The following is a 27,561-nucleotide window of genomic DNA, read 5'->3' as shown; positions in this document are numbered from 1 at the left end:
ATAGCTGACCCCTTGAACAACACAGATATGAACTCTGCAGGTCCACTTAAATGTGGTTTTTTCAATAAATGCAGTACTACATGATCTGGGATTAGTTGAATTCGCAGATGTGGAACCAGGGATGTGGAGGGCTGACTACAGGACTTGAGCATCTGTGGGTTTTGGTATCTGTAGCAGGTCCTCAAACAAATCCCCTGCAGATACCAAGGGATGAATCTATATTTATAATTGTTATATCCTCTTGATGAATTGCTCCTTTTATCATTATATAATGACTTTCTTTCTCTCTTATTACAGCTTTTGAGTTAAAGTGTATTTTATCTAACATAAGTGTAGCTACCTCTGCTCTCTTTTGGTTTCTACTTGCATGAAATATCTTTTTCCATCCCTTCACTTTAAAGATATGTGTATCCTTAAAGCCGAAGCAAGTCTCTTGTAAGCAGCATATTGTTGGATATTGTTTTTTATACATTCAGACACGCTGACTAGATGATTTCAAATTACCTGTCTTTGAGCTCTCAGATTTTTTTCCTTTGTTTTGTTTGTTCACGCCTGATGTTGATGCTGTCTCTTGGGTTTTTCATTTCATTCATTGTATTCTTCAGCTCCGGAATTTCTGTTTGGTTCTTTTTGATGATTTCTATCTCTGTTGAATTTCTCATTTTGTTCCTGTGTTGTTTTCCTGATTTTGTTGCATTGTCTATCTGTGTTCTCTGGTAGTTTACCAACCTTCCTTAAAACAATTGTTTGGAATTCTTCATCAGGTAATTTGTAGAGCTTTATTTCTTAAGGATTGGTTATTAGAAAATCATCGTGTTCCTTTGTTGGTGTCTGTTTCCTTGATTTTTTGTAAGCTTCGAAGCCTTGTGTTGCTGTCTTTGCATTTAAAGAAGTATTTACCCCCTCCAGTTTTTACTAGCTGGCCTCAGGAAAGAAATACCATCACCAATCAGCCCAGCGAGGGATTCTGAGACCTTTCTCAGACCTTTTCTATGGATGCACCTGCTCTACACTTCTTGTTCTCTCAAGTGTATGTAAAGCGTAGCCTCACATCCTGTCTTTGGCAGGATCTGGATTCTCCCTGCTGGCTGCTAGAGGAGAAGATGCTGTAAGGGGCAAAGGGGACACTGGGAAGTGAATTTCAATGAACCATTAATATATTTTCCACTCTCTAGTTTTTTGACACAGTAATAAAAATGAAGTTTCATAAGTGGTTTGTGCTCTTAAAATACGTATTAATTTGGTAACAATTTTTACAGATTTCATAGAGAGATCTTATATAACTAAGTATACAACTTCAAGTTGTATAACTTGCTAGTTAGATGAATTATTAGAATTTTTGAAGAAACAGTTATATCCTGCAACAATATACAGTAGCCCCCCCTTATCCATCCCCAGTAAATGTCTGAAACTGGGGCGAGTACCAAATTCTGTATATACTATGTTTTTTCCAATACATACAGACCTATGATAAAATTTAATTTATAAATTAGGCACAGTCAGGGATTAACAACAATAATGAAATGGAACAGTTATAACAATATACTGTAATAAAATTCATGAATGTGGTCTATCTCTCTATCTCAAAATATCTTATTGTACTGTACTCACCCTTCTTCTCGTGATGATGTGAGATGATAAAATGTCTATGTGATGAGTAAGATGAAATGAAGTGAATGATGTAGACGTTGTGATGTAGCATTAGGCTACTGGCCTTCTGACCACACGTCAGAAGCAGGATCACCTGCTTCGGGTGATCCTGGATCATTGATCAATGACGATGTTGATGGTTGATGTCAGGAGCAGAAAATGTTGACGGTTGGAGATCCCAAGTGGGTGCAAAATTTCATTACAGTACTTAGAACAGAGTGCAGTTGAAAAACTTATGAATTGTTTATTTCTGGAGTTTTCCATTTAATGTTTTCAGACCACAGTTGACTGTGGGTAATAGAAACTGTAGAAAATGAAATGGTGGATAAAGGAGACTATCATAATTCATTTGAAATCCAACTGTTTTCAGTGTTTTTAATGTAATACCACCAACTCTTTAATACAGAGCAGCAAATATAGTTTTAATTCATTATAACGGTGAAAGGGCAGTGTTAAATTTTGATCAAGGATGCTAAATCAGGCCCCATTACTGAAAATATAATTGAGGCTTTAATGTATACATAAAGTGAGATGAAATTTTTCCTCTTCCTCTCCTTTCCCTTCCTCTTCCTTTTAGTATTCCATTGTGTGAATATACCACAATTTATTCATCTTCCAGGTTATAGGCATTTCAGTCATTTCCAGTTTATTCTTATAAATAAAGCTGCTGTGGACATTCTTGTACATGTCTTCTGGTAGACAAGCACATTCATTTCTTTTAGGTATATTCAGTGGCATACCTAGAACATTTGACACTCTAGAACGGATCATTTTTATTGCTCCAGGTCTTCCAAACAGCAAAATTATTTTCAGTAATAATAATGAAATGAAATGAATAACAGTGACAAGATAACCAGTGATTTTAAATTTATTTATTTATTAATTTATTTTTTGCGGTACGCGGGCCTCTCACTGTTGTGGCCTCTCCTGTTGCGGAGCACAGGCTCCGGACACGCAGGCTCAGTGGCCATGGCTCATGGGCCTAGCTGCTCCGTGGCATGTGGGATCTTCCTGGACCGGGGCACAAACCCATGTCCGCTGCATCGGCAGGCGGACTCTCAACCACTGCACCACCAGGGAAGCCCAAAATTTTTTTAATTTTTAAATAATTATATATTCACAGAAATTGAAAAGATAGTACAAAAATGTCATGTATTCTTACAGTCCCAGTTTCCTCCAATGGTTATATCTTATGTAACTATAACACAGTATCCTACAAGGAAATTGACATTGGTATAATGTATGTATATAATTCTGTGCCATTTTATCACATGTGTAGATCCATCTAATCCGCCACCACAATCAAGATACAAAACTGTTCCATCATCACAAAAGTCTCCCTTGTGCTCCCCTTTATAGTCACAACCACCACTGTCACCCCCATCATTCCTAACCTCCGGCAACTTCTAATCCCTTTTCCGTCTACATAATTTCATCATTTCAAGAATTTTATATAAATGGAATCATACAATATGTGATCTTTCAAAATTGGCTCTTTTCAGTCAATGAATTGCCTTTGAGTTTCATCCAAATTGCTGCATGTATCAATAGTTTGTCCTTTTTATTGCTGAGTGGTATTCCATTGCATGGATGTACTTAAGTTTCTATAAATCATTCACTTATTGCAGTACATTTTGATTGTTTCTAGTTTTTAACTATTATAAATGAATCTGATATGAACATTTGTGTACAGATAGTTGTGTGAACATAAGTTTTCCTTTCTCTAGGATAATTGCCATATGCTGGGTCTTATATGTATGCTTAATTTTGTAAGAAACTGACAAATTGTTTTCCAGTGTGGCTGTACGATTTTATATTTCTACGAATAATGTGTAAAAGATTAAGTTTTTCCATATCTTTGCCAGCTTTTCATATTGTCACTAGTACAGCAGAGGTGTGTAATGATATCTCATTGCCACCTTTACTGGCATTTCCCTAATGAGTGGTGGTGTTGAACAACTTTTCATATGCTTATTTGCCATGTGTACATTCAATTTGGTGAAGTGTCTCTTCATATCTTTTCCCATTTTCTAATTGGATTAGCTGTTAAGTTTTGAAAAGTCTTTGTATATTCCAGATATGAGTCCTTTGTAGGATATGTGGTTTAGAAATAGTTTTTCCTAGTCTGTAGCTTGTTGTTTTTTTTCCCCTCTTAGGGGTGTCTTTCACAGAGAAAAAGTTGGTACATCATGAAAAAAACTTTTTTAATCTCCTACCCCTGTATTGCCTTTCCCCCCTTCCCTCTCCCCACTGGTAACCACTAAGTTTGTTCTCTATATCTCTGAGTCTGCTTCTTTTTAGTTATAGTCATTAGTTTCTTGTATTTTTTTGGATTCCACATGTAAGTGATATCATATGGTATTTGTATTTCTCTGTTTGACTTATTTCACTTAGCATAATGCTCTCCAAGTCCATCCATGTTGCTGCAAATGGCAAAATTTCATTCTTTTTTATGGCTGAGTAGTATTCCATTGTATATATATGCCATATCTTCTTTATCCATTCATCTGTTAATGGACACTTAGGTTGCTTCCATATCTTGACAATTATAAATACTGCTACTATGAACATTGTGGTGTGTGTGTCTTTCTGAATTAGTGTTTGTTTTTTTATTTTTGGATATGTACCCAGGACTGGAATTGCTGGGTCATATGGTAGTTCTGTTTTTACTTTTTAGAGAAACCTTCATGCTGTTTTCCAAAGTGGCTGCACTAATTTACATTGCTACCAATAGTGCAACATCCTTGCCAACATTGTTATTTATGTTCTTTTTGATGATAGCCATTCTTTTTTTTTTTAACATCTTTATTGGAGTATAATTGCTTTACAATGTTGTGTTAGTTTCTGCTTTATAAGAAACTGAATCAGCTATACGTATACATATATCCCTATATCCCCCCCTCTTGCATCTCCCTCCCACCCTCCCTATCCCACCCCTCTAGGTGGTCACAAAGCACTGAGCTAATCTCCTGTGCTATGCAGCTGCTTCCCACTAACTATCTATTTTACATTTGGTAGTGTATATATGTCCATGCCACTCTCTCATTTCGTCCCAGCTTACCCTTCCCCCTCCCCGTGTCCTCAACTCCATTCTCTACGTCTGCATCTTTATTCTTGTCCTGCCACTAGTTTCTTCGGAACCATTTTCTTTTTTAGATTACATATATATGTGTTAGCATACGGTATTTGTCTTTCTCTTTCTGACTTACTTCACTCTGTATGACAGACTCTACGTCCATCCACCTCACTACAAATAACTCAATTTCGTTTCTTTTTATGGCTGAGTAATATGCCATTGTATATATGTGCCACATCTTCTTTATCCATTCATTTGATGATGGACACTTACATTGCTTCCATGTCCTGGCCATTGTAAACAGAGCTGCAATGAACATTTTGGTACATGACTCTTTTTGAATTATGGTTTTCTCAAGGTATACACCCAGTAGTGGGATTGCTGGGTCATATGGTAGTTCTATTCTTAGTTTTTTAAGGACCCTCCATACTGTTCTCCATAGTGGCTGTATCAATTTACATTCCCACCAACAGTGCAAGAGGGTTCCCTTTTCTCCACACCCTATCCAGCATTTATTGTTTGCAGATTTTTTGATGATGGCCATTCTGACCGGTGTGAGGTGATACCTCAATGTAGTTTTGATTTGCATTTCTCTAATGATTAGTGATGTTGAGCATTCTTTCATGTGTTTGTTGGCAATCTGTATATCTTCTTTGGAGAAATGTCTGTTTAGGTCTTCTGCCCATTTTTGGATTGGGTTGTTTGTTTTTTTGTTATTGAGCTGCATGAGCTGCTTGTAAATCTTGGAGATTAATCCTTTGTGAGTTGCTTCATTTGCAAATATTTTCTCCCATTCTGAGGGTTGTCTTTTGGTCTTGTTTATGTTTTCCTTTGCTGTGCAAAAGCTTTTATGTTTCATTAGGTCCCATTTGTTTATTTTTGTTTTTATTTCCATTTCTCTAGGAGGTGGGTCAAAATGGATCTTGCTGTGATTTATGTCATAGAGTGTTCTGCCTATGTTTTCCTGTAAGAGTTTGACAGTGTCTGGCCTTACATTTAGGTCTTTAATCCATTTTGAGTTTATTTTTGTGTACAGTTTTAGGGAATGTTCTAATTTCATACTTTTACATGGACCTGCCCAGTTTTGCCAGCACCACTTATTGAAGAGGCTGTCTTTTCTCCACTGTATATTCTTGCCTCCTTTATCAAGATAAGGTGACCATATGTGTGTGGCTTTATCATTGGGTTTCTATCCTGTTCCATTGATCTATATTTCTTTTTTTGTGCCAGTACCATACTTTTGATTACTGTAGCTTTGTAGTATAGTCTGAAGTCAGGGAGCCTGATTCCTCCAGCTCCATTTTTCTTTACAAGATTGCTTTGGCTATTCGGGGTCTTTTGTGTTTCCATACAAATTGTGAAATTTTTGTTCTAGCTCTGTGAAAAATGCCAGTGGTAGTTTGATAGGGATTGCATTGAATCTATAGATTGCTTTGGGTACTAGAGTCATTTGCACAATGTTGATTCTTCCAATCCAAGAACATGGTATATCTCTCCATCTATTTGTATCATCATTAATTTCTTTCATAATTGTCTTATAATTTTCTGCATACAGGTCTTTTGTCTCCTTAGGTAGGTTTATTCCTAGATATTTTATTCTTTTCGTTGCAATGATAAATGGGAGTGTTTTCTTAATTTCACTTTCAGATTTTTCATCATTAGTGTATAGGAATGCCAGAGATTTCTGTGCATTAATTTTGTATCCTGCTACTTTACCAAATTCATTGATTAGCTCTAGTAGTTTTCTGGTAGCATCTTTAGGATGTTCTATGTAGAGTATCATGTCATCTGCAAACAGTGACAGCTTTACTTCTTCTTTTCCGATTTGGATTCCTTTTATTTGTTTCTCTTCTCTGATTCCTGTGGCTAAAACTTCCAAAACTATATTGAATAATAGCGGTGAGAGTGGACAAACTTGTCTTGTTTCTGATCTTAGAGTAAATGGTTTCAGTTTTTCACCATTGAGAAGAATGTTGGCTGTGGGTTTGTCATACATGGCCTTTATTATGTTGAGGTAAGTTCCCTCTGTGCCGACTTTCTGGAGGGTTTTTATCATAAATGGGTGTTGAATTTTGTTGAAAGATTTTTCTGCATGTATTGAGAGGATCATATGGTTTTTCTCCTTCAATTTGTTAACAAGGTGTATCACATTGATTGATTTGAGTATGTTGAAGAATCCTTGCATTCCTGGGATAAACCCCACTTGATCATGATGTATGATCCTTTTAATGTGCTTTTGGATTCTGTTTGCTAGTATTTTTTTTAACATCTTTATTGGAGTATAATTGCTTTACAATGGTGTGTTACTTACTGCTTTATAACAAAGTGAATCAGTTATACATATACATATGTTCCCATATCTCTTCCCTCTTGCGTTTCCCTTCCTCCCACCCTCCTTATCCCACCCCTCTAGGTGGTCACAAACCACCTAGCTGATCTCCCTGTGCCATGTGGCTGCTTCCCACTAGCTATCCACCCTACGTTTGGTAGTGTATAGATGTCCATGCCACTCTCTCAATTTGTCCCAGCTTACCGTTCCCCCTCCCCATATCCTCAAGTCCATGCTCTAGTGGGTCTATGTCTTTATTCCCGTCCTACCCCTATGCTCTTCATGACATTATTTTTCCTTAGATTCCACATATATGTGTTAGCATACGGTATTTGTTTTTCTCCTTCTGACTTACTTCACTCTGTATGACAGACTCTACGTCCATCCACCTCACTACAAATAACTCAATTTCGTTTCTTTTTATGGCTGAGTAATATGCCATTGTATATATGTGCCACATTTATCCATTCATCTGTTGATGGACAGTTAGTTTGCTTCCATGTCCTGGCTATTGTAAACAGAGCTGCAATGAACATTTTGGTACATGACTCTTTTTGAATTATGGTTTTCTCAGGGTATATGCCCAGAAGTGGGATGCCTGGGTCGTATGGTAGTTCTATTTATAGTTTTTTATGGAATCTCCATACTGTTCTCCATAGTGGCTGTATCAATTTACATTCCCAACAACAGTGCAAGAGTGTTCCCTTTTCTCCACACCCTCTCCAGCATTTATTGTTTCTAGATTTTTTCATGATGGCCATTCTGACCGGTGTGAGGTGATACCTCAATGTAGTTTTGATTTGCATTTCTCTAATGATTAGTGATGTTGAGCATTCTTTCATGAGTTTGTTGGCAATCTGTATATCTTCTTTGGAGAAATGTCTATTTAGGTCTTCTGCCCGTTTTTGGATTGGGTTGTTTGGTTTTTTTTGCTGTTGAGCTGCATGAGTGCTTGTAAATCTTAGAGATTAATCCTTTGTCAGTTGCTTCATTTACAAATATTTTCTCCCATTCTGAGGGTTGTCTTTTGGTCTTGTTTATGTTTTCCTTTGCTGTGCAAAAGCTTTTATGTTTCATTAGGTCCCATTTGTTTGTTTTTATTTCCATTTCTCTAGGAGGTGGGTCAAAATGGATCTTGCTGGGATTTATGTCACAGAGTGTTCTGCCTATGTTTTCCTCTAAGAGTTTGACAGTGTCTGGCCTTACATTTAGGTCTTTAATCCATTTTGAATTTATTTTTGTGTATGGTGTTCAGGAGTGTTCTAATTTCATACTTTTACATGTATCTGTCCAGTTTTCCCAGCACCACTTATTGAAGAGGCTGTCTTTTCTCCACTCTATATTCTTGCCTCCTTTATCAAAGATAAGGTGACTATATGTGCGTGGGTTTCTCTCTGGGCTTTCTATCCTGTTCCATTGAGCTGTATTTCTGTTTTTGTACCAGTACCATACTGTCTTGTTTACTGTAGGTTTGTAGTATAGTCTGAAGTCAGGGAGCCTGATTCCTTCAGCTCCGTTTTTTGTTTTCAATATTGCTTTGGCTATTCGGGGCCTTTTGTGTTTCCATACAAATTGTGATATTTTTTGTTCTAGTTCTGTGAAAAATGCCATTGGTAGTTTGATAGGGATTGCATTGAATCTATAGATTGCTTTGGGTAGTAGAGTCATTTTCACCATGTTGATTCTTCCAATCCAAGAACATGGTATACCTCTCCATCTATTTGTATCATCTTTAATTTCTTTCATCAGTGTCTTATAGTTTTCTGCATACAGGTCTTTTGTCTCCTTAGGTAGGTTTATTCATAGATATTTTATTCTTTTTGTTACAATGGTAAATGGAAGTGTTTTCTTGATTTCACTTTCAGATTTTTCATCATTAGTGTATAGGAATGCAAGAGATTTCTGTGCATTAATTTTGTATCCTGCTACTTTACCAAATTCATTGATTAGCTCTAGTAGTTTTCTGGTAGCATCTTTAGGATGTTCTATGTAGAGTATCATGTCACCTGCAAACAGCGACAGCTTTACTTCTTCTTTTCCTATTTGGATTCCTTTAATTTCTTTTTCTTCTCTGATTGCTGTGACTAGAACTTCCAAAACTATGTTGAATAAGAGTGGTGAGAGTGGGCAACCTTTTCTTGTTCCTGATCTTAGTGGAAAAGGTTTCAGTTATTCACCATTGAAGACTGTGGGTTTGTCATATATGGCCTTCATTATGTTGAGGAAAGTTCCCTCTCTGCCTACTTTCTGCAGGGGTTTTATCATAAATGGGTGTTGAATTTTGTCAATAGCTTTCTCTGCATCTATTGAGATGATCATATGGTTCTTCTCCTTCAATTTGTTAATATGATTTATCATGTTGATTGATTTGCGTATATTGAAGAATCCTTGCATTCCTGGAATAAACCCCACTTGATCATGGTGTATGATCCTTTTAATGTGCTGTTGGATTCTGTTTGCTAGTATTTTGTTGAGGATTTTTGCATCTATGTTCATCAGTGATATTGGTCTGTAATTTTCTTTTTTTGTAGTATCTTTGTCTGATTTTGGTATCAGGGTGATTGTGGCGTCATAGAATGAGTTTGGGAGTGTTCCTTCCTCTGCATTTTTTTGGAAGAGTTTGAGAAGGATAGGTGTTAGCTCTTCTCTAAGTGTTGGATAGAATTTGCCTGTGAAGCCATCTAGTCCTCGGCTTTTGTTTTTTGGAAGATTTTTAATCACAGTTTCAATTTCAGTGCTTGTGTTTGGTCTGTTCACATTTTCTATTTATTCCTGGTTCAGTTTCGGAAGGTTGTGCTTTTCTAAGAATTTGTCCATTTCTTCCAGGTTGTCCATATTATCCGCATATTGTTGCTTGTAGTAATCTCTCATGATCCTTTGTATTTCTGCAGTGTCAGTTGTTACTTCTCCTTTTTCATTTCTAATTCTGTTGATTTGAGTCTTGTCCCTTTTTTTGTTGATGAGTCTGGCTAATATTTTATCAATTTTGTTTATCTTCTCAAAGAACCAGCTTTTAGTTTTATTGATCTTTGAGATCGTCTCCTTCTTTTCTATTTCATTTATTTCTGTTCTGATCTTTATGATTTCTTTCTTTCTGCTGACTTTGGGGTTTTATTGTTCTTCTTTCTCTAACTGCTTTAAGTGTAAAGTTACGTTGTTTATTTGAGGTGTTTCTTGTTTCTTAAGGTAGGATTGTATTGCTATAAACTTCCCTCTTAGAATTGATTTTGCTGCCTCCCCTAGGTTTTGGGTCATCGTGTTTTCATTGTCATTTGTTTCTAGGTATATTTTGATTTCCTCTTTGATTTCTTCAGTGATCTCTTGGTTATTTAGTAGTGTATTGTTTAGCCTCCGTGTGTTTTTAGTTTTTACAGATTTTTTTCTGTAATTGATATTTAGTCTCATAGCGTTGTGGTCAGAAATGATACTTTATACTATTTCAGTTTTTTAAAATTTACCAAGGGTTGATTTGTGACCCACAATATGATCTATCCTGGAGAATGTTCCATGAGCACTTGAGAAGACAGTGTATTCTGTTGTTTTTGGCTGGAATGTCCTATAAAATATCAATTAAGTCCATCTGTTTAATGTATCATTTAAAGCTTGTGTTTCCTTGTTTATTTTCATTTTGGCTGATGTGTCCATTGGTGAAAGTGGGGTGTTAAAATCCCGTATTATGATTGTGTTACTGTCGATTTCCCCTTTTATGGCTGTTAACATTTGCCTTATGTATTGAGGTGCTCCTATGTTGGGTACATAAATATTTACAATTGTTATATCTTCTTGGATTGATCCCTTAATTATTATGTAGTGTCCTTCTTTGTCTCTTGTAATAGTCTTTATTTTAAAGTCTATTTTGTCTGATATGAGAATTGCTACTCCAGCTTTCTTTTGATTTCCTTTTGCATGGAATATCTTTATCCATCCCCTCACTTTCAGTCTGTATGTTTCGCTAGGTCTTAAGTGAGTCTCTGTAGAAAACCTATATATGGGTGTTCTTTGGTATCCATTCAGCCAGTCTGTGTCTTTTGATTGGAGCATTTAATCCATTTACATTTAAGTTAGTTATCGATATGTATGTTCCTGTTACCATTTTGTTAATTGTTTCGGGTTTGTTATTGTAGATCTTTTCCTTCTTTTGTGTTTCCTGCTTAGAGAAGTTCCTTTAGCATGTGTTGTAAAGCTGGTTTGATGGTGCTGAATTCTCTTGGTGTTTGATTGTCTGTAAAGGTTTTAATTTCTCCGTCAAATCTGAATCATATTCTAGCTGGATAGAGTAATCTTGGTTGTAGGTTTTTCCCTTTCATCACTTTGAATATGTCCTGCCTGTGCCTTCTGGCTTGTAGAGTTTCTGCTGATAGATCAGGTGTTATCCTTATAGGGATTCCTTTGTATGTTATTTGTTGCTTTTCCCTTGCTCTTTTTAATGTTTTTTCTTTTTATTTAATTTTTGATAGTTTGATTAATATGTGTCTTAGCATGTTTCCCCCTGGAATTATCCTGTATGGGACTCTCTGCGCTTCCTGGACTTGATTAACTATTTCCTTTCCCATATAGGGAAGTTTTCAACTATAATCTCTTCAAATATTTTCTCAGTCCCTTTCTTTTTCTCTTCTTCTTCTGGGACCCCTATAATTTGAATGTTGGGGCATTTAATGTTGTCCCAGAGGTCTCTGAGACTGTCCTCAGTTGTTTTCATTTTTTTTTTTTTATTCTGCTCTGCGTTAGTTATTTCCACTATTTTTATCTTCCAGGTTACTTATCCGTTCTTCTGCCTCAATTATTCTGCTATTGATTCCTTCTAGAGAATTTTTAATTTCATTTATTGTGTTGTTCATCATTGTTTGTTTGGTCTTTAGTTCTTCTAGGTCCTTCTTAAATGTTTCTTGTATTTTCTCCTTCTATTTCCAAGATTTTGGATCATCTTTATTATCATTACTCTGAATTCTTTTTCAGGTAGACTGCCCATTTTCTCTTCATTTTTTTGGTCTGGTGGATTTTTACCTTGCTCCTTTATCTGCTGTGTGTTTCTCTGTCTTCTTATTTTGCTTGACTTACTGTGTTTTTGTGTCTCCTTTACATAGGCTGCAGGTTTGTTGTTCCTGTTGTTTTTGTTGTCTGCCCTCAGTGGCTAAGGTTGGTTCAGTCGGTTGTGTAGGCTTCGTGGTGGAGGGGACTAGTGCCTGTGGTCTGGTGGATGAGCCTGGATCTTGTCTTTCTGGTGGGCAGGACTGCATCTGGTGGTGTGTTTTGGGTCGTCTGTGAACTTAGTATGATTTTAGGCAGCCTGTCTGCTAATGGGTGGGGTTGTGTTCCTGTCTTGCTAGTTGTTTGGCATAAGGTGTCTAGCTCTGTAGCTTGCTGGTCATTTGATGGAGCTGGGTCTTAGCATTGAGATGGAGATCTCTGGGAGAGCTTTTGCTGTTTGATATTACGTGAAGCCAGGAGGTCTCTGGTGGGCCAATGTCCTGAACTTGGCTCTCCCACCTCAGAGGCACAGGCCTGACACCTGGCCAGAGCACCAAGACCCTGTGAACCACATGGCTGAGAAGAAAAGGGAGAAAAAACGAAAGAAAGAAAGAACGAAAGAAAGAAAGAAAGAAAGAAAGGAAGAAAATAAAGTTATTAAAATAATTTTTTTTTAAATTATTAAAAATTATAAAGTAATTTAAAAAAAGAAAGAAGAGAGCAACCAAACTAAAAAACAAATCCACCAATGATAAAAAGTGCTAAAAACTATACTAAAAGAAAAAAGGCACAGACAGAACCCTAGGACAAATGGTAAAAGCAAAGCTATGCAGACAAAAATCACAGATAGACGCATACACATACACACTCACAAAAAGAGAAAGGGGAAATATATACGTGTATATATATATATATATATATATATATATATATATATATATAGAAGGAAGCAAGCAACCAAATCAATAAACAAACCTACCAATAATAATAAACTCTAAATACTAAACTAAGGTAAACATAAAACCAGAAACGAATTACATGCAGGAAGCAAACTGCAAGTCTACAGTTTCTCCCAAAGTCCACCGCCTCAATTTTGGGATGGTTCGTTGTCTATTCAGGTATTCCACAGATGCAGGGTACATCAAGTTGATTGTGGAGGTTTAATCCGCTGCTCCTGAGGCTGCTGGGAGAAATTTCCCTTTCTCTTCTTCATTCGCACAGCTCCTGGGGTTCAGCTTTGGATTTGGCCCCGCCTCTGTTTGTAGGTTGCCTGAGGGCGTCTGTTCTGCACCCAGACAGGACAGGGTTGAAGTAGCAGCTGATTCGGGGGCTCTGGCTCACTGAGGCCGGGGGGGAGGGAGGGTTACGGAATGCGGGGCAAGCCTGCAGCGGCAGAGGCTGTCGTGACGTTGCAACAGCCTGAGGTGCACCGTGTGTTCTCCCGGGGAAGTTGTCCCTGGATCACGGGACCCTGGCTGTGGTGGGCTGCACAGGCTCCCAGGATGGGAGGTGTGGATAGTGACCTGTGCTTCCACACAGGCTTCTTGGTGGCTGCAGTTGCAGCCTTAGCAATTTATGCCCGTCTCTGGGGTCCGCGCTGATAGCCACAGCTCGCGCCTGTCTCTGGAACTCGTTTAGGCGGTGCTCTGAATCCCCTCTCCTCATGCACCCCGAAACAATGGTCTCTTGCCTCTTAGGCAGTTCCAGACTTTTTCCCGGACTCCCTCTCGGCTAGCTGTGGTGCACTAGCCCCTTCAGGCAGTGTTCACGCAGCCAACCCCAGTCCTCTCACTGGGATCCGACCTCCGAAGCCCAAACCTCAGCTCCCAGCCTGCACCCACCCTGGCGAGTGAGCAGACAAGCCTCTCAGGGTGGTGAGTGCTGGTCGGCACTGATCTTCTGTGTGGGAATCTCTCCGCTTTGCCCTCTGCACCCCTGTTGCTGCACTCTCCTCCCTGGCTCTGAAGCTTCCCGCCTCTGCCACCTGTATCCACCAGTGAAGGGGCTTCCTAGTGTGTGGAAACTTTTCCCCCTTCACAGCTCCCTCCTAGAGGTGCAGGTCCTCTTCCTATTCTTTTGTCTGTTTTTTCTTCTTTCTTTTGCCCTACCCAGGTACGTGGGGAGTTTCTTGCCTTTGGGGAGGTCTGAGGTCTTCTGCCAGTGTTCAGTACGTGTTCTGTAGGAGTTGTTCCACATGTAGATGTATTTCTGATGTATTTGTGGGGAGGAAGGTGATCTCCACGTCTTAATCCTCTGCCAGCTTGAAGGTCTCCCCCGACGATAGCCATTCTGACAGGTGCAAGGTGATATCTCATTGTGGTTTTGTTTCTTTCATTTTTTTTGGCCATGCCTCGTGCATCATGGGATGTTAGTTCTCCAACCAGGGATTGAGCCTGGGCCCCCAGCAGTGAAAGCATGGAGTGCTAGCCACTGGACCACCAGGGAATCCCCTCATTGTGGTTTTGATTTGCATTTCCCTGATGATTAACCATGCTGAGCATCTTTTCATGTGCTTTTTGGCCATTTGCATATCCTCTTTGGAGAAATGTCTTCAGTTCTTCTGCCCATTTTTTAATCGGGTTTTTTTTTTCTTTTCTTTTGATGTTGAGTTGTATGAACTGTTTATATATGTTGGATATTAACCCCTTATCAGTCATATCATTTGCAAATATTTTCTCCCATTCAGTAGGTTGTCTTTTCATTTTGTCGATTGTTTATTTTGCTACGCAAAAGCTTTTAAGTTTAATTAGGTCCCATTTGTTTATTTTTGCTTTTATTTCCCTTGTTTAAGGAGACAGATCCAAAAAAGTATTGCTATGGTTTATGTCAAAGAGTCTTCTGTCTATGTTTTCCTCTAGGAGTTTTATGGTATTCGGTCTTACATTTAGATCTTTAATCCATTTTGAGCTTACTTTTATATATGTTGTTAGAGAATGTTCTGATTTCATTATTCTACATGTAGCTGTCCAGTTTTCCCAACACTTATTGAAGGGACTATATTTTCTCCATTGTATATTCTTGCCTCCTTTATCATAGATTAATTTACCATAAGTTCATGGGTTTATTTCTGGGCTCTCTGTTCTGTTCCATTGATCTGTGTGTCTGTTTTTGTGCCAGTACCATACAGTTGTGATTACTGTAGCTTTGTGGTATAGTCTGAAGAAAGGGAGCATGGTTTCTCCAGCTGTATTCTTCTTTCTCAAGATTGCTTTAGCTATTTGGGGTCTTTTGTGTTTCCATACAGATTTTAAAATTATTTGTTCTATTTCTGTGAAAGATGCCATTGGTATTTTGATAGGGGTTGCATTGCATTTGTAGATTGCCTTGGGTGTGGTATGATCCTTTTTTAACAATATTAATTCTTCCAATCCAAGAACACAGTGTATCTTTCCATTTCATTTTGTCATCTTCAATTCCATTCATTAGAGTCTTTTAGTGTTCCAAGTACAGGTCTTTTACCTCCTTAGGTAGGTTTATTCCTAGGTATTTTATTCTTTTTGATGTGATGGTAAATGAGATTGTTTCCTTAATTTCTCTTTATGATAATTTGCTGTTAGTGTATAGAAATGCAGCATATTTCTGTATATTTATTTTGTATCCTGCAACTTTACCAAATTCACCAATGAGCTCTAGTAGTTTTCTGGTGGTGTCTGTAGGATTTTTCTATGTATAATATCATGTCATCTGCAAACAGTTTTACTTCTTTGTTTCCAATTAGAATTCCTTTTATTTCTTTTTCTTCTCCGATTGCTGTGCCTAGGACTTCCAAACTGTTGAATAAAAGTGGTGAGAGTGGGCACTCTTGTCTTATTCCTGAGCTTAGTGGAAATGCTTTCAGTTTTTCACTGTTAAGTATGATGTTACCTGTGGGTTTGTCATACATGGCCTTTATTATGTTGAGGTATGTTCCCTCTGTGCCCCAGACTTCTTTTTAAATGTCCTATATTTGTACACAGTGATTGGACCCCAGATTAAGGAAGGAATTTTTTGGCTTTTTAGTATTTTGTGGTGTTTTTATTAAATGAATATCCTAGGATGTGTGGTCAGAACACTTGATGATATAATGAAGTACCAAGGAACTCCAGGACCAGACTGCCAGGTCTTCAGTCCCTGCTCTACTACATATTGAATGTATGAAATTACGTAAGATATTTAACAGCTCTGTGCCTTCATTTCCTCATCTGTAAACTGGGGATAAAATAATAAGAATAATTAGCTTACAATAGTGTTTGTTGCAAGACTGGTTGTTATGAAGATCATAAGAGTTCAAATATGTAAAGTGCTTAGAACAGTGCCTGGCAAATAATAAGCACTTAATAACTGTTGCTAATAATATTACTACTCCTGGGTCTGTGGCTTGGAAAGATACTTAGGCTCCCTGAGTTTCTATTTCTTTCTTTCTTTTCTTTTATTACTATTTTTTATTTATTTATTTTTGGCTGCGTTGGGTCTTCGTTGCTGTGCGCAGGCTTTCTCTAGTTGCGGTGAGTGAGGGCTACTCTTCATTGCAGTGCATGTGCTTCTCATTGCGATGGCTTCTCTTGTGGCAGAGCATGGGCTCTAGGTCCATGGGCTTCAGTAGTTATGGCACACGGGCTCAGTAGTTGTGGCTCAAGGCTCTAGAGTGCAGGCTCAATAGTTGTGGCACATAGGCTTAGTTGATCTGCAGCATGTAGGATGTTCCCAGACCAGGGCTCGAACCTGTGTCCCCTGCATTGGCAGGCGGATTCTTAACCACTGCACCACCAGGGAAATCCGTCTTTTTAAAAAAATATTTATTTATTTATTTGGCTGCGCCAGGTCTTAGTTGTGGCATGTGGTATTTTCATTGCCACATGCAGGATCTTTAGTTGCAGCACGTGGGATCTTTTAGTTGCGGCATGGGGATCTAGTTCCCTGACCAGGGATTGAACCCGGATCCCCTGCATTGGGAGTGTGGAGTCTTAACCCCTGGACCACCAGGGAAGTGCCAGGTTTCGATTTCTTTAACTTTAAAATGGGGATACTACTTGCTGCCCCATCTAAGTTACAAGGCACTTATGAGGATGAAATAAGATTTTATGTGTGAAAGTGCCATGTGAAGCACTGACAAAATGTTTTCCTCTTATTAATGATTATTATCATTAAAATAGATAGATATTCTATTTGATGTTTTTTAGCTCATCTATTTTAATTTTTGCATATAATAATTTATATGATATAGTTACATATTAATAACCTCATATAATTTATAAACAATGTTGTGGGTGCTTAGAAGTTTTTTTACTGAAAGACATACATAATCAAAAAAGCTTGAAAACCTACTGATCTAAAGAAGTGTTTATGATACGAGCTCATTCATGCAGTGTTAACACATTATTGACTGGGGGATTTTTGCATAAACTAATGCCTGTGGCCAAAGATTTGTTTTGTAAGTGAATATTGAAACACCCACGTTTGAGTAAATATCAACAACTTTTTTTGCACTTAATGTATTTATTTGAAACTTTGTACATGTCTTACGAAAGCATTCTAATATTTCGTTAGAGTGTGATAGACCCTAGCAGGCACCTCTGTGTGGGGGAACAGAACATCTATTACAAATATACCATGTTTCACTGCACTTTCCCCTGGAAGAGCAGACTCTACACTTTCTGGTGACATTTTTTTTTTTTTAGTCCTGTGGATATTATTTCCTCTAGAATACGTTATTTTATTTTACTTGATAGTTGACAAGGTGGATCTTTGCGGGGGACTCTTTTAGAAACGCCACAAGAAGGACCAGGTGCGGGACTACCACTACATTCACCAGAATGGTCAGTTACCCATTCTCTAACTATTGCTAACAAAAGTTGCTTGTAAGTCATTTTATTCTGTGCATTAAAGCTACAATTAATTTTAAACACATTGAATAAACCGCAATTACTCAAATAGAAACCCACTTTCTTATACCATTTTTGAGTTTTCCAGAGGATATTGAAGTTTTCCAGGCATTGATCAGATCGATCAACTCCTTCTATATTTATTATACTCTATTAGACAAGTGGGCTTAGTTATCTGATGGCCACTCCTCCTGTCTTCCTTTCCTGTAGATGCTATGGAGGCGTCATGAATAACTGTCACCATGCGGACTAACCTCTTGTCTTTCCATATAAGAAGAATCACTTCTCCCTTCCATAAGAATGTCATTTCTCCCCTCTGTAGATTTTTAGATTTATCCTTTAATTGGTTTGGTAGACCACAATTATCTCTTATAGTCCCACAAACTCTGGTTTTATTTTTCAACAGTATTTCAGATGTGGACACACTGTTGTAATAATTGTCTTGGTAAATATGGTGCCATGAACTAAGATAAGGTTGTAGGACTGAAACCGTTTCTTGAAGTTTCTTTTCTTCACCCATGTAAATCTCAAGGTTGCATATATATCCGGTTTCACTTTTGCTAACCATCCTGACCGAAATTCCATATTTTGTAAGTTTTCCGGGATTATAGGTTTTGAATCTGAGTCATCCTCTCCACTTTATCATTGCCTCATCAAGTGATAGCTCTTGTTTGAGTATATAGATCAATTGAAATTTTGGTAGAAAATAATCCAAAAGAGCTTTAACTTTTGAAATTCTGTCTGCAGGAAGTGGAATTTCCAAGTTATCGTTAAAGTGAAGAAATGTCATTATTTGTTCGAACCTTCTTCTGGTCATAATCTTTGGAAAAATAGGTTTCAAGTAAGGAATCAACCGACTATTCTTTCCAGTGTGACTTTCTTATTTGTCCCATCAAAATTTTTAATCCAAGAAACTTCTTCATGTCACTATTGGTTACATCAGTCCATTTTAAAGCCTTATCATACTTTGTATATGATTTTTCATTCTGTTGGTGATACAAGTTTGTTTGAGAAGCGACCAACTTGAAAAAGTCATTACCAAAAATTAATTCTGTTATTTTGCTAATACTTTGCGGGTTATTACATTCAATCGTTATACCTGACACACCTCTAAAGTCTTCTAATTTTTGTTATGAAATGTTGTCCTCAGTCCACTCTTCTGTAGAAGCAAAGGAGCATTCTCCAGCACCGTGAGTTTCATTTTCACTTTCTGTATCAGAATCAATCACTAAGGTTTTTTGTCTTTTTGTTGGTCTGATATTCACATCGTCTGAATCAGAACTGTATTCTGAAGAACTACCATCTTCTGAGACACTAGCATATATGTCACTCAGACAATCAGAGTAAGTATCTGCATAAAATTCACTGAAAAATTCTTCTTCACTCAAAATTTCGCAATGCATTATTTTTGAAAATTTTATGATAATAAACTTGCATTTATAATACACACAGGGTTGGAACAAAAACCTAACTGAGCAAAATGTGAACGATAATGACAATCATAAGTTGTGATCAATTTTAAGCTCTAACAACTTCGCATGGTAATGTTAATTGTATCACTCTCTAAAACCATATTGATACGTCTCTGGTCAATAATGTTCGGGTAACAAAAGACGTATTAATACATCTCTGGTCAATAATGTGTTAATTCTGGCATTCTTGGCAGCATGCATCATCAACTGCCTTAAGAATGTCTTTGTACTCTTAGATTTCATATTAAGGAAGGAATTACCTTAAGAAAGTCATTAGCAATAAACAGAAAGAGCTACAGAAACAATGTTCATTGCAACATTGTAATAAAAGTTAGACATAACCTATATGTTCATCAAATAGGGGAATGTTTAAGTAAACTGTGATATATTTATAGGCTGTAACCTCTGTTATGCAGCTTAGTAAACTGTAATAAAATTCTGAGGTTAGGAATTGTTTTAAAGAATATTTCATGAGGAAGCATTCCCAATATAATGGTAGGTGGAAAAATTAACATACAAGGAGATATAGATATGCAGAATAACTCCAGTTCTAGTAAAAATGCACATACATAAGACTGGAAAGAAATATATTAACATGCTAATAGTGATTATCTCCTGATAGTAGGATTACGTGTTATTTTTAGTGTCTTCATACTTTTCTATATTTTCTAGTTTTTCTGCAATGAACATGTATTAGTTTTATACTTAGGAAGAAAGAGTTGATTTTAAATAAAAATTTAAAAATATAAGCCATACTTACTATCCTTAGGCTTTAGATTTCCATTAATTGAATACCTTTGTTAGAGTATGAATCATAGGATTGGGAAGGACTTTAATAAGTTATCATGGCCAATTCTGAGAATTTCAGTGATGAATTTCAGACAGCTGAATTCGTTTTTTTAAATGTTAAAATGTATTTTGGGGGTTTCATTTTGTGTGAAATTGACCACTCTTGCAATAAGAGCTTAGACCTCATCTTTTCTTTCAGTCTTAACAACTCGAATTTCTTTAAAAGTTCTTTATTGAGCCTATTCTCCAAACTTTAGCTTCTTGGTGTAGAATTTGATTTAGAAACCAGGAAGACTTGATGTTTATAAAAAACGTTGCCTTCCATCACAGGTTCTCAAACTTGGCTATATGTCAGAACCATCTGAGGAGCTTTTAAAAAGTACAGATGTGTTAAACATTCTGATTTAACAAGTCTGGTCTGGGAGGGGGTAGGGAGGAAGAGGAGAGTAGGGTTTTGAAAATATTCCTAAATAATTTCACAGCTCTTAAATTAAAAATGGGCTCAGTCAAGAACATTTGAAGAAATTTAAATTACTGAGGCTGAAAGAAAGGATGAGGTCCAAACACTTACTGAGATAGCATTTCTTCTTGAATGGTGACACAAGCCTGGTTGTAAAAAGGCAACAAGAGGGCTGTTTTCTCAACTCTAGCAGAAACCCCTTCAGTGGATGTATGCCCTGCCAGGAATCTAGATGCAATGGGGAAACGTCACCATGATATGCTAACTCTATCCTTGGGTCTTTTCTTGGATGTACGTGCAGGGTCTCTTTCTACCAAAGCCTTAATCTACTTGTAATGTTGCAGGGACTCATCCCTCTTCTATTTCCTCTATAGTAATAATAGTAGTTGCCATTTACTGAGTTCCTGTTACCTACTAGGTATTTATGTCCATCTAGCTCTGATTCTTACCAGAACCTTGAAAGTCAGTTCTTTCACAGATATAGAAACAGGCTCAGATAGATCGAGTTTTTGATCTAAGGTCACATAGGAAATATCAAAACCAGATTTCAAAGCCTGTTCTGCTTGACTCCAGTGCCTGTGCTTTGTCTGTGGCATCATGGTGCCTGCCTCCTTGCTGCTCCCTCATGTGTTTCCAGTGTTCAGATGGCCTACATCCAGGTCTTTAACTTTCTTACTTCAGTGTCTGACTGTGCAGATTTGTGCCTACAGAGACCAATGTCTTAGGAAAGGCTGGGTTTCTTTTTAAAATTGTCCTTTCAGGGAACGCTGTGAGGAGCTCCGTGTTGAGTTGTCCTGTATCCATCAGAAGGCAGTGAGCAAGGATCGGAAAGCACAGATAGCATTTAATGAGGAGCTGAAAAGGCAGAAGCTGGTGGAAGAGCAGATGTTCTCAAAGCTCTGGGAGGAAGACCGACTGGCCAAAGAGAAGCGAGAAGCCAAAGAGGCGAGGAGACAAAGAGAGCTGGTGGAGAACACACGGCTGGGGCTGAATGCCCAGATCACCAGCATCCAGGCGCAAAGGCAGGCAGCGCGGCAGCTGAAGGAGGAGGAGGCGCGCCTTGTGGTGGGTCTTTTGAAATGCTTGTGATAGGACGATGAACTCAGTGGCTAGAATACAGTTTGCCGGCCTGCTACTGTAGTTTGCCTGATGGCCAAGGCTCATTCACAGAGCAACAGACCATGGTCAGAGCCTTGGATTTCAAGGCCCAGCTGACAGTGCCATCTCATTGTATAGGGCAAGTTACTTCACTACTGTGATTCAGTTTCCTCATCTACAAAATGAGGCAAAGGACACTTGTCTTTGTTGTGAGGATGAAATGGGATAATCATCGGCAGTGCCAATGAAGCCTAGTGGCAATTTGGCAACATCCCCCCATTCTTTGATATGGATAATTGATAGTTTCCAAATCCTATATAAAGTGCTTATACAACAGCTACAGTGACCCCCCAGACCACCAGCATCAATAATTTTGTTCCTACAAGATCACTGCCCCTAGTATATACAAATTAGAGTTGTCAATGGAAATGTGTGCAAGCACTCAAAAAGGTAGCAATTTTATACGTATATAAAGCTTTCAACATCTGATACTTTAATACCACTGAATTTAGGAAGATGGTAGTATTTTCTTGGAGAATCCCAAGTATTGAAATTTGAAACCATAAGAAACATCAAAGGTAAGGTATATGCAGAGCCCAGAAATCTTCTCTGGGTTTAAGATTGTTTTATTTTGAAGAGTTTAGTAGATCTCTAAGAAAATCAAAATAGTGGCCCCCAAATGGCCTTATATATACCCCCTCCTCTGATGTAAGATACTTAGTGAGCCAGTTTTACTCACAACACTTCTGACACCAAATGTGTGGGTTTTTTTCTCACATCAGACAATACTCTGATGCTCTGCAGACACTGATTAGGTGTCCTACAATTTGATTCAGTTCTGATACTATATGGAGTTAGTGTCAGACTCCGTAAGTTGAAGGGCTTAGTCCCACAAGACTGCCCTCACTTCAGATACTCATCACAAGTAGTGGGTCCCTAGGTTACCCACACTTCTGTCCAGCTTGGCTACAAAGTCCAAGGTTCTCATGACTCCCCCTCAATTTCAGTAATTCACTAAAACAGCTCATAGAACTTAGGAAAGTGCTTTACTTACCATTACCAGCTTATTGTAAGGTATACAACTCAGAGATGGTCAAATGGAAGAGGTGCATAGGGGAAGGTATGTGGGGTGGTACACAGAGCTTCCATGCCCCCACCACCTTGATGCGTTCAATCCAGAAGCTCTCTGGACCTCATCATTTGGGAGTTTATGGAGGGTTCATCACATGGGCATGATTGATTAATTCAATCACCATTGGTGATTGAACTCAATCTCTGGCCCCTCTTCCCTCCCTGGAGGTCAAGGGGTGGAGCTAAAGTTCCAACCCTCTGATCACATAGTTTGGTCTTTCTAGTTATCATCTCCCATCCTGAAGCTATCTAGGGGGTCCAGCCACTGGTCATCTCATTAGGCTACAAAAGATAATCTTATCACTTTGGAGATTTCAAGGGTGTTAGGAGCTATGTGCCAGGAACCAGGGGCAAAGACAAAATATTTATTTTTTATAGCACACCTAGCTATCTCTATTTCTACCTTACTTTAAAAAAAATTTTTTTTGGAAATAACTTTAACAAGGAGTTGCCAAAAATATTAGAGTTTCTGTGTACCTTTACATGACAAAATATTATATATAGAGACTTATAAAGACTTATATAATACTTTCAACTAAAGTTACTCCCTTATTTAACTAAACTAAAAAACCCTCCTTTGGATTTCACCAGCTTTTACATGCACTCTTTGGAGGAAGGGGTATAGTTCTATGAAATTTTACCATATGTAACCACTACATTTATGTAATCACTACTGAATCAGGATATAGAATTGTTCCATCATTCAAAGAAACTCCTTCCAGCTACTCCTTTACTGTTATAACTTCTGTCAAAGAAAATTCAATTAACAATCAAGTTAAGAAGGAAAAGAGAATTTTATTCAAGCCAAACTAAGGATTATATAATACAAGAGACAGACTCTCAGAAGCTCTAAGAATTGTTCCACCTGTTAGTAGTTGAAGGCACAGTCATATACATTTTCAAGACAGAGGATCATACATCACAATGACACACTGACATTTTACATAAGTTCACCAAAGATACAGTCCGGGTAAGCACATACAAAGCAAGCAGTAAGTCACCATGACCCCTTACAGAGTTGGGAAAGAATATTAATCTTCTATAAAGTTCTATTGCTGGCGTCAGAAGAAAGAAAAAAGAATTGATCTTTGCCGTGAAGTAGGCATTCCCATCTTTGAGGAGGTCTGGTTAATGTATAATGAAGATGCACATTGCACTGTAAAGGGGGAGGGAGGAGGCCCAAACAGAGAGAGAAAGAATTTTATGTTTACATTTTCATCCTACCTTAAAATATAAATTTTATTTCATCACCACCCTCAACCCTAACCCCTGGCAGCCACTGATGGGTTCTTTATCTCTATTATTTTGTAATTTCAAGAATGTTTTTCCACCCTTTTTAATGTTATAATTATAACATTTGTTATAATTATAACAGTAATGTCATATTAAATAATAATATGCACATTTTCAAATGCACAGAAGTGGAGAGTACAATGATCATACTCATGTACTGATCTTCCAGTTTCAGCAGCTGTTGCATTTTGACATGTTGATTTCCTATATTCTACCCGCTTCTGTTTTTGTTTTAAAATATGTCCCAGGGACTTCCCTAGTGGTCCAGTGGTAAAGAATCCACCTTACAATGCAGGGGACGCAGGTTCAATCCCTGGTCAGGGAACTAAGATCCTACATGCTGCAGGGCAACTAAGCCCATGTGCCACAACTACTGAGCTTGCGTGCCTCATCTAGAGTCCGCGTGCCCCAAACTACAGAGCCCACGTGCTCTGGAACCCAAGCACCACAACTAGAGAAGAGAAAACCCACACGCCACAACTAGAGAGAAGCCCGCATACCACAACAAACAGCCCACATGCTGCAATGAAAGATCCCGCGTGCCTCAGCAAAGATCCTGTGGGCCACAACTAAGACCCGACGCAGCCAAAAATATGTGTGTGTGTGTGTGTGTGTGTGTGTGTGTGTGTGTGTGTGTATCCGTATCCCAGACATGTCATTTCTCCCTTAAATACATCTCTAGTATGCATCTCAACAACATGATTAAGGATATTTTCTTATACAATGCCAATATCAAACCTAAAAAAATTAATAATTCATTGCTATCATCTAAAATCAGCATCAAATTTCCATCACTGTCTAAGTTATTCGACATTTAAATCAGGATCCAAGCGTTGTTGTCCTCTTATAAGTCTCTTTTAGAATGAATCACTGTTTATTATTCAAATCTGGTCACATTTGAGATTGAAAGGGGTGCATTTAATTCAGTACATAAGCGCAACAGTGTAAAATCAGAACTATCCTGGGGAAACCAAGACATAGTAAACTGCTTTCAGGTCTCTTAATTTTGAGCAGTTCTCCCCCCATACCATCTTTACCTGCTTCATAGTCTGATTTGGCTGATTGCTGCCTCCTGGTATAGTCAACCTTACTTTTTAAAAAGTGTGGCCTGGAACTTCCCTGGTGGTCCAGTGGCTAAGACTCCACACTCCCACTGCAGGGGCCCCAGGTTTGATCCCAGGTCGGGGAACTAGATCCCACATGCCACAAGTAAAAGTTTACATGCCGCAGCTGAAGATCCTGCATGCCGCAACGAATGTCCTGTACGCGGCAACTAAGACCCAGTGCAGCCAAATAAATAAATGAATGAAAAATAAATAAATAAATAAAAAGTGTGGCCTGCTATCCCACTGGCTTTCATGTTTGATATCCATCGTTTTCCCTTAAATATTGCAGAGCATTTTTACTTTTATTGTCTCATTTGACCCTCACAATTCAGTGTGGAATTACTCTCATGACATTAATGGAAAAGTCTAGCATATAACTTCCCTCTCACAAGCCAGAAATCGTGACAATCATGGCTGTTGTGAGTCTCAGTTAGATCAAGTCAATTGGGGATTGTATCCCTCCTCACTATAAATGTGTCATCTCCTGTCCCCGCTGGGCAAGGACTTATCCCTCCAGGAGAGTGCAAATGCCTTTGACAGGAGGATAAATGCCTCAGTTTATACCAAATTCACAGCACCCAACAGCAGTGGTACCCCAGTTAAAACTGATTAGTCAGGCAGTTAAGCTAGCCAGGAGGGTCAGATACATAAGAAAATGAGAGGAATGGGGGAGAGCTTTTAAAGAACAAAATGCTTAATTTACTTTTGTATTTAGCTGATGTGGACATCTCCATTTCTGGACTCTTATTGCTGGTTAATAATGTATCCAAATCTAGATGTGCAGATGTGCATAGAAGACTAAAGTCTGGAAGGTCAATACACCAAAACGTTGAGAATGGTAGCGGGTGAATGGGTATTAAGAATAAAAGTGATTTATCCTTATACTTTTCTGCATTTTGAACTCCACAACTATTTATTACTTTATAATCACACACAGACAGCAATTTCACAAAGCCGTATTGCTGATTCAGCAAAGAAAAGGCAAGTTTTATTTCTTATAGTACCTTTTCACCCAGGAGTGTGTGTTTCCAAGAAACCGTTTATTCTCACCTCTTAAATGAAATGCATTAACTTCTTTGTTTTGTCCAACTGTACTGATACAGTATCTTCACTATTGTTCTGCCATAGGAAAATGACAAAGCACAGGTGAAACTTGAGAATGAACAGGATAGGCTAAAGAAACAGAAGACAAAACAGGAAATAAGGGCTGCTTTGCAAAAAGCCCTCCAAGAGAAGATGGAGCATATTCAGCAGGAATACAGAGAAGATCAGGACTTGAACATGAAGCTCATGCAAAGCGCCCTTCAAAACTTACAGGAAGAGGCTGATAAAAAGAAGCAAAAAAGAGTAAGACATTTATTCAGTGCCTACTGTGTGCTGGATGAGGTTCCTTGTTGAGCTCTCAGTCTTACGGGAGCCAGCCATGTGTAGAATAAAGCATAACTGCTACTGTAAGTGTGGTCCACGAACCAACAGCATTAGCATCATCTGGGAGGATGCTAGAAACAGAAATTCATAGCCTTCAGACTCAGAATCTCCAAATTCAGATCTTGGCCGGGACAAGAAACCTGTTTTAACAAGTTCTCCCAGGTGATTCTGATGCTCACTAAAATTTGAGAACTCCTACTCTATAACATGGTGTTAGTACTGTGATAGCAGGATGGGATCGCAGGAAGTGGAGTGACTAAGTATGTCCAGAAGTTGGGGAAGACATCACTTAGAAAGTGGTGTTCAAGTTGTACTTTGAAGGATATGTAGTTTTGACAGGCAAAGAGAGTAGAGAAAATCATTCCAGTGTTTATTTAGCTGTTTCTTTAAAATTTGTATTGAACTCTTTAGGGTGTTGTTCTTTTCCTAAAGGTACTATGATTTGTTTTGTTTTGATAGACTATTTTTTAGAGCAGTTTTAGGTTCACAGCAAAATTGGGCAAAAAGTACAGAAACTTCCCATATACCCCCTGCCCCAACACATGCATAGCCTTCCCCATTCTCAACATCCTCCACCAGAGGGTACATTTGTTACAATCGATGAACCTACATTGACACATTATCACCCAAAGTCCATAGTTTACATTAGGGTCCATTCTTTGGTGGTGTAGATCTATAGGTTTGGACAAACATATGATGACATTTATCCACCATGAGAGTATTATACAGAGTGATTTCACTAGGCTAAAAATCCTCTGTGCTCCACCTGTTCATCCCTTCCTCCACCCCAAACCCCTGGAAACCACTGATATTTTTACTGTCTCCATAGTTTTGCCTTTTCCAGAATGTCATATCATTGGAATCATATAGTATGTAGCCTTTTCAGATTGGCTTCTTTCA

At 38.1% G+C, this 27,561-nt stretch overlaps 1 protein-coding gene across 1 annotated transcript in view; it reads left to right on the top strand.

Moving 5' to 3' along the window:
- Window positions 1-27,561, top strand: part of CFAP53 (cilia and flagella associated protein 53) — a 67,618-nt gene that overhangs the window by 9,787 nt on the left and 30,270 nt on the right. Inside the window, exons 4-5 of the mRNA XM_027118527.1 lie at window positions 21,367-21,670; window positions 26,362-26,580. Of these exons, the coding sequence (XP_026974328.1) occupies window positions 21,367-21,670; window positions 26,362-26,580 (523 nt within the window). The remainder of the gene's footprint in view (window positions 1-21,366; window positions 21,671-26,361; window positions 26,581-27,561) is intronic.

This window comes from Aethalodelphis obliquidens, unplaced genomic scaffold (genome assembly GCF_003676395.1).
Source record: "Aethalodelphis obliquidens isolate GAN/ISIS:26980383/991018 unplaced genomic scaffold, ASM367639v1 scaffold19, whole genome shotgun sequence".
In the NCBI taxonomy this organism is placed as follows: domain Eukaryota; kingdom Metazoa; phylum Chordata; class Mammalia; order Artiodactyla; family Delphinidae; genus Aethalodelphis; species Aethalodelphis obliquidens.
This window is presented reverse-complemented; position numbering and strand designations above follow the sequence as displayed.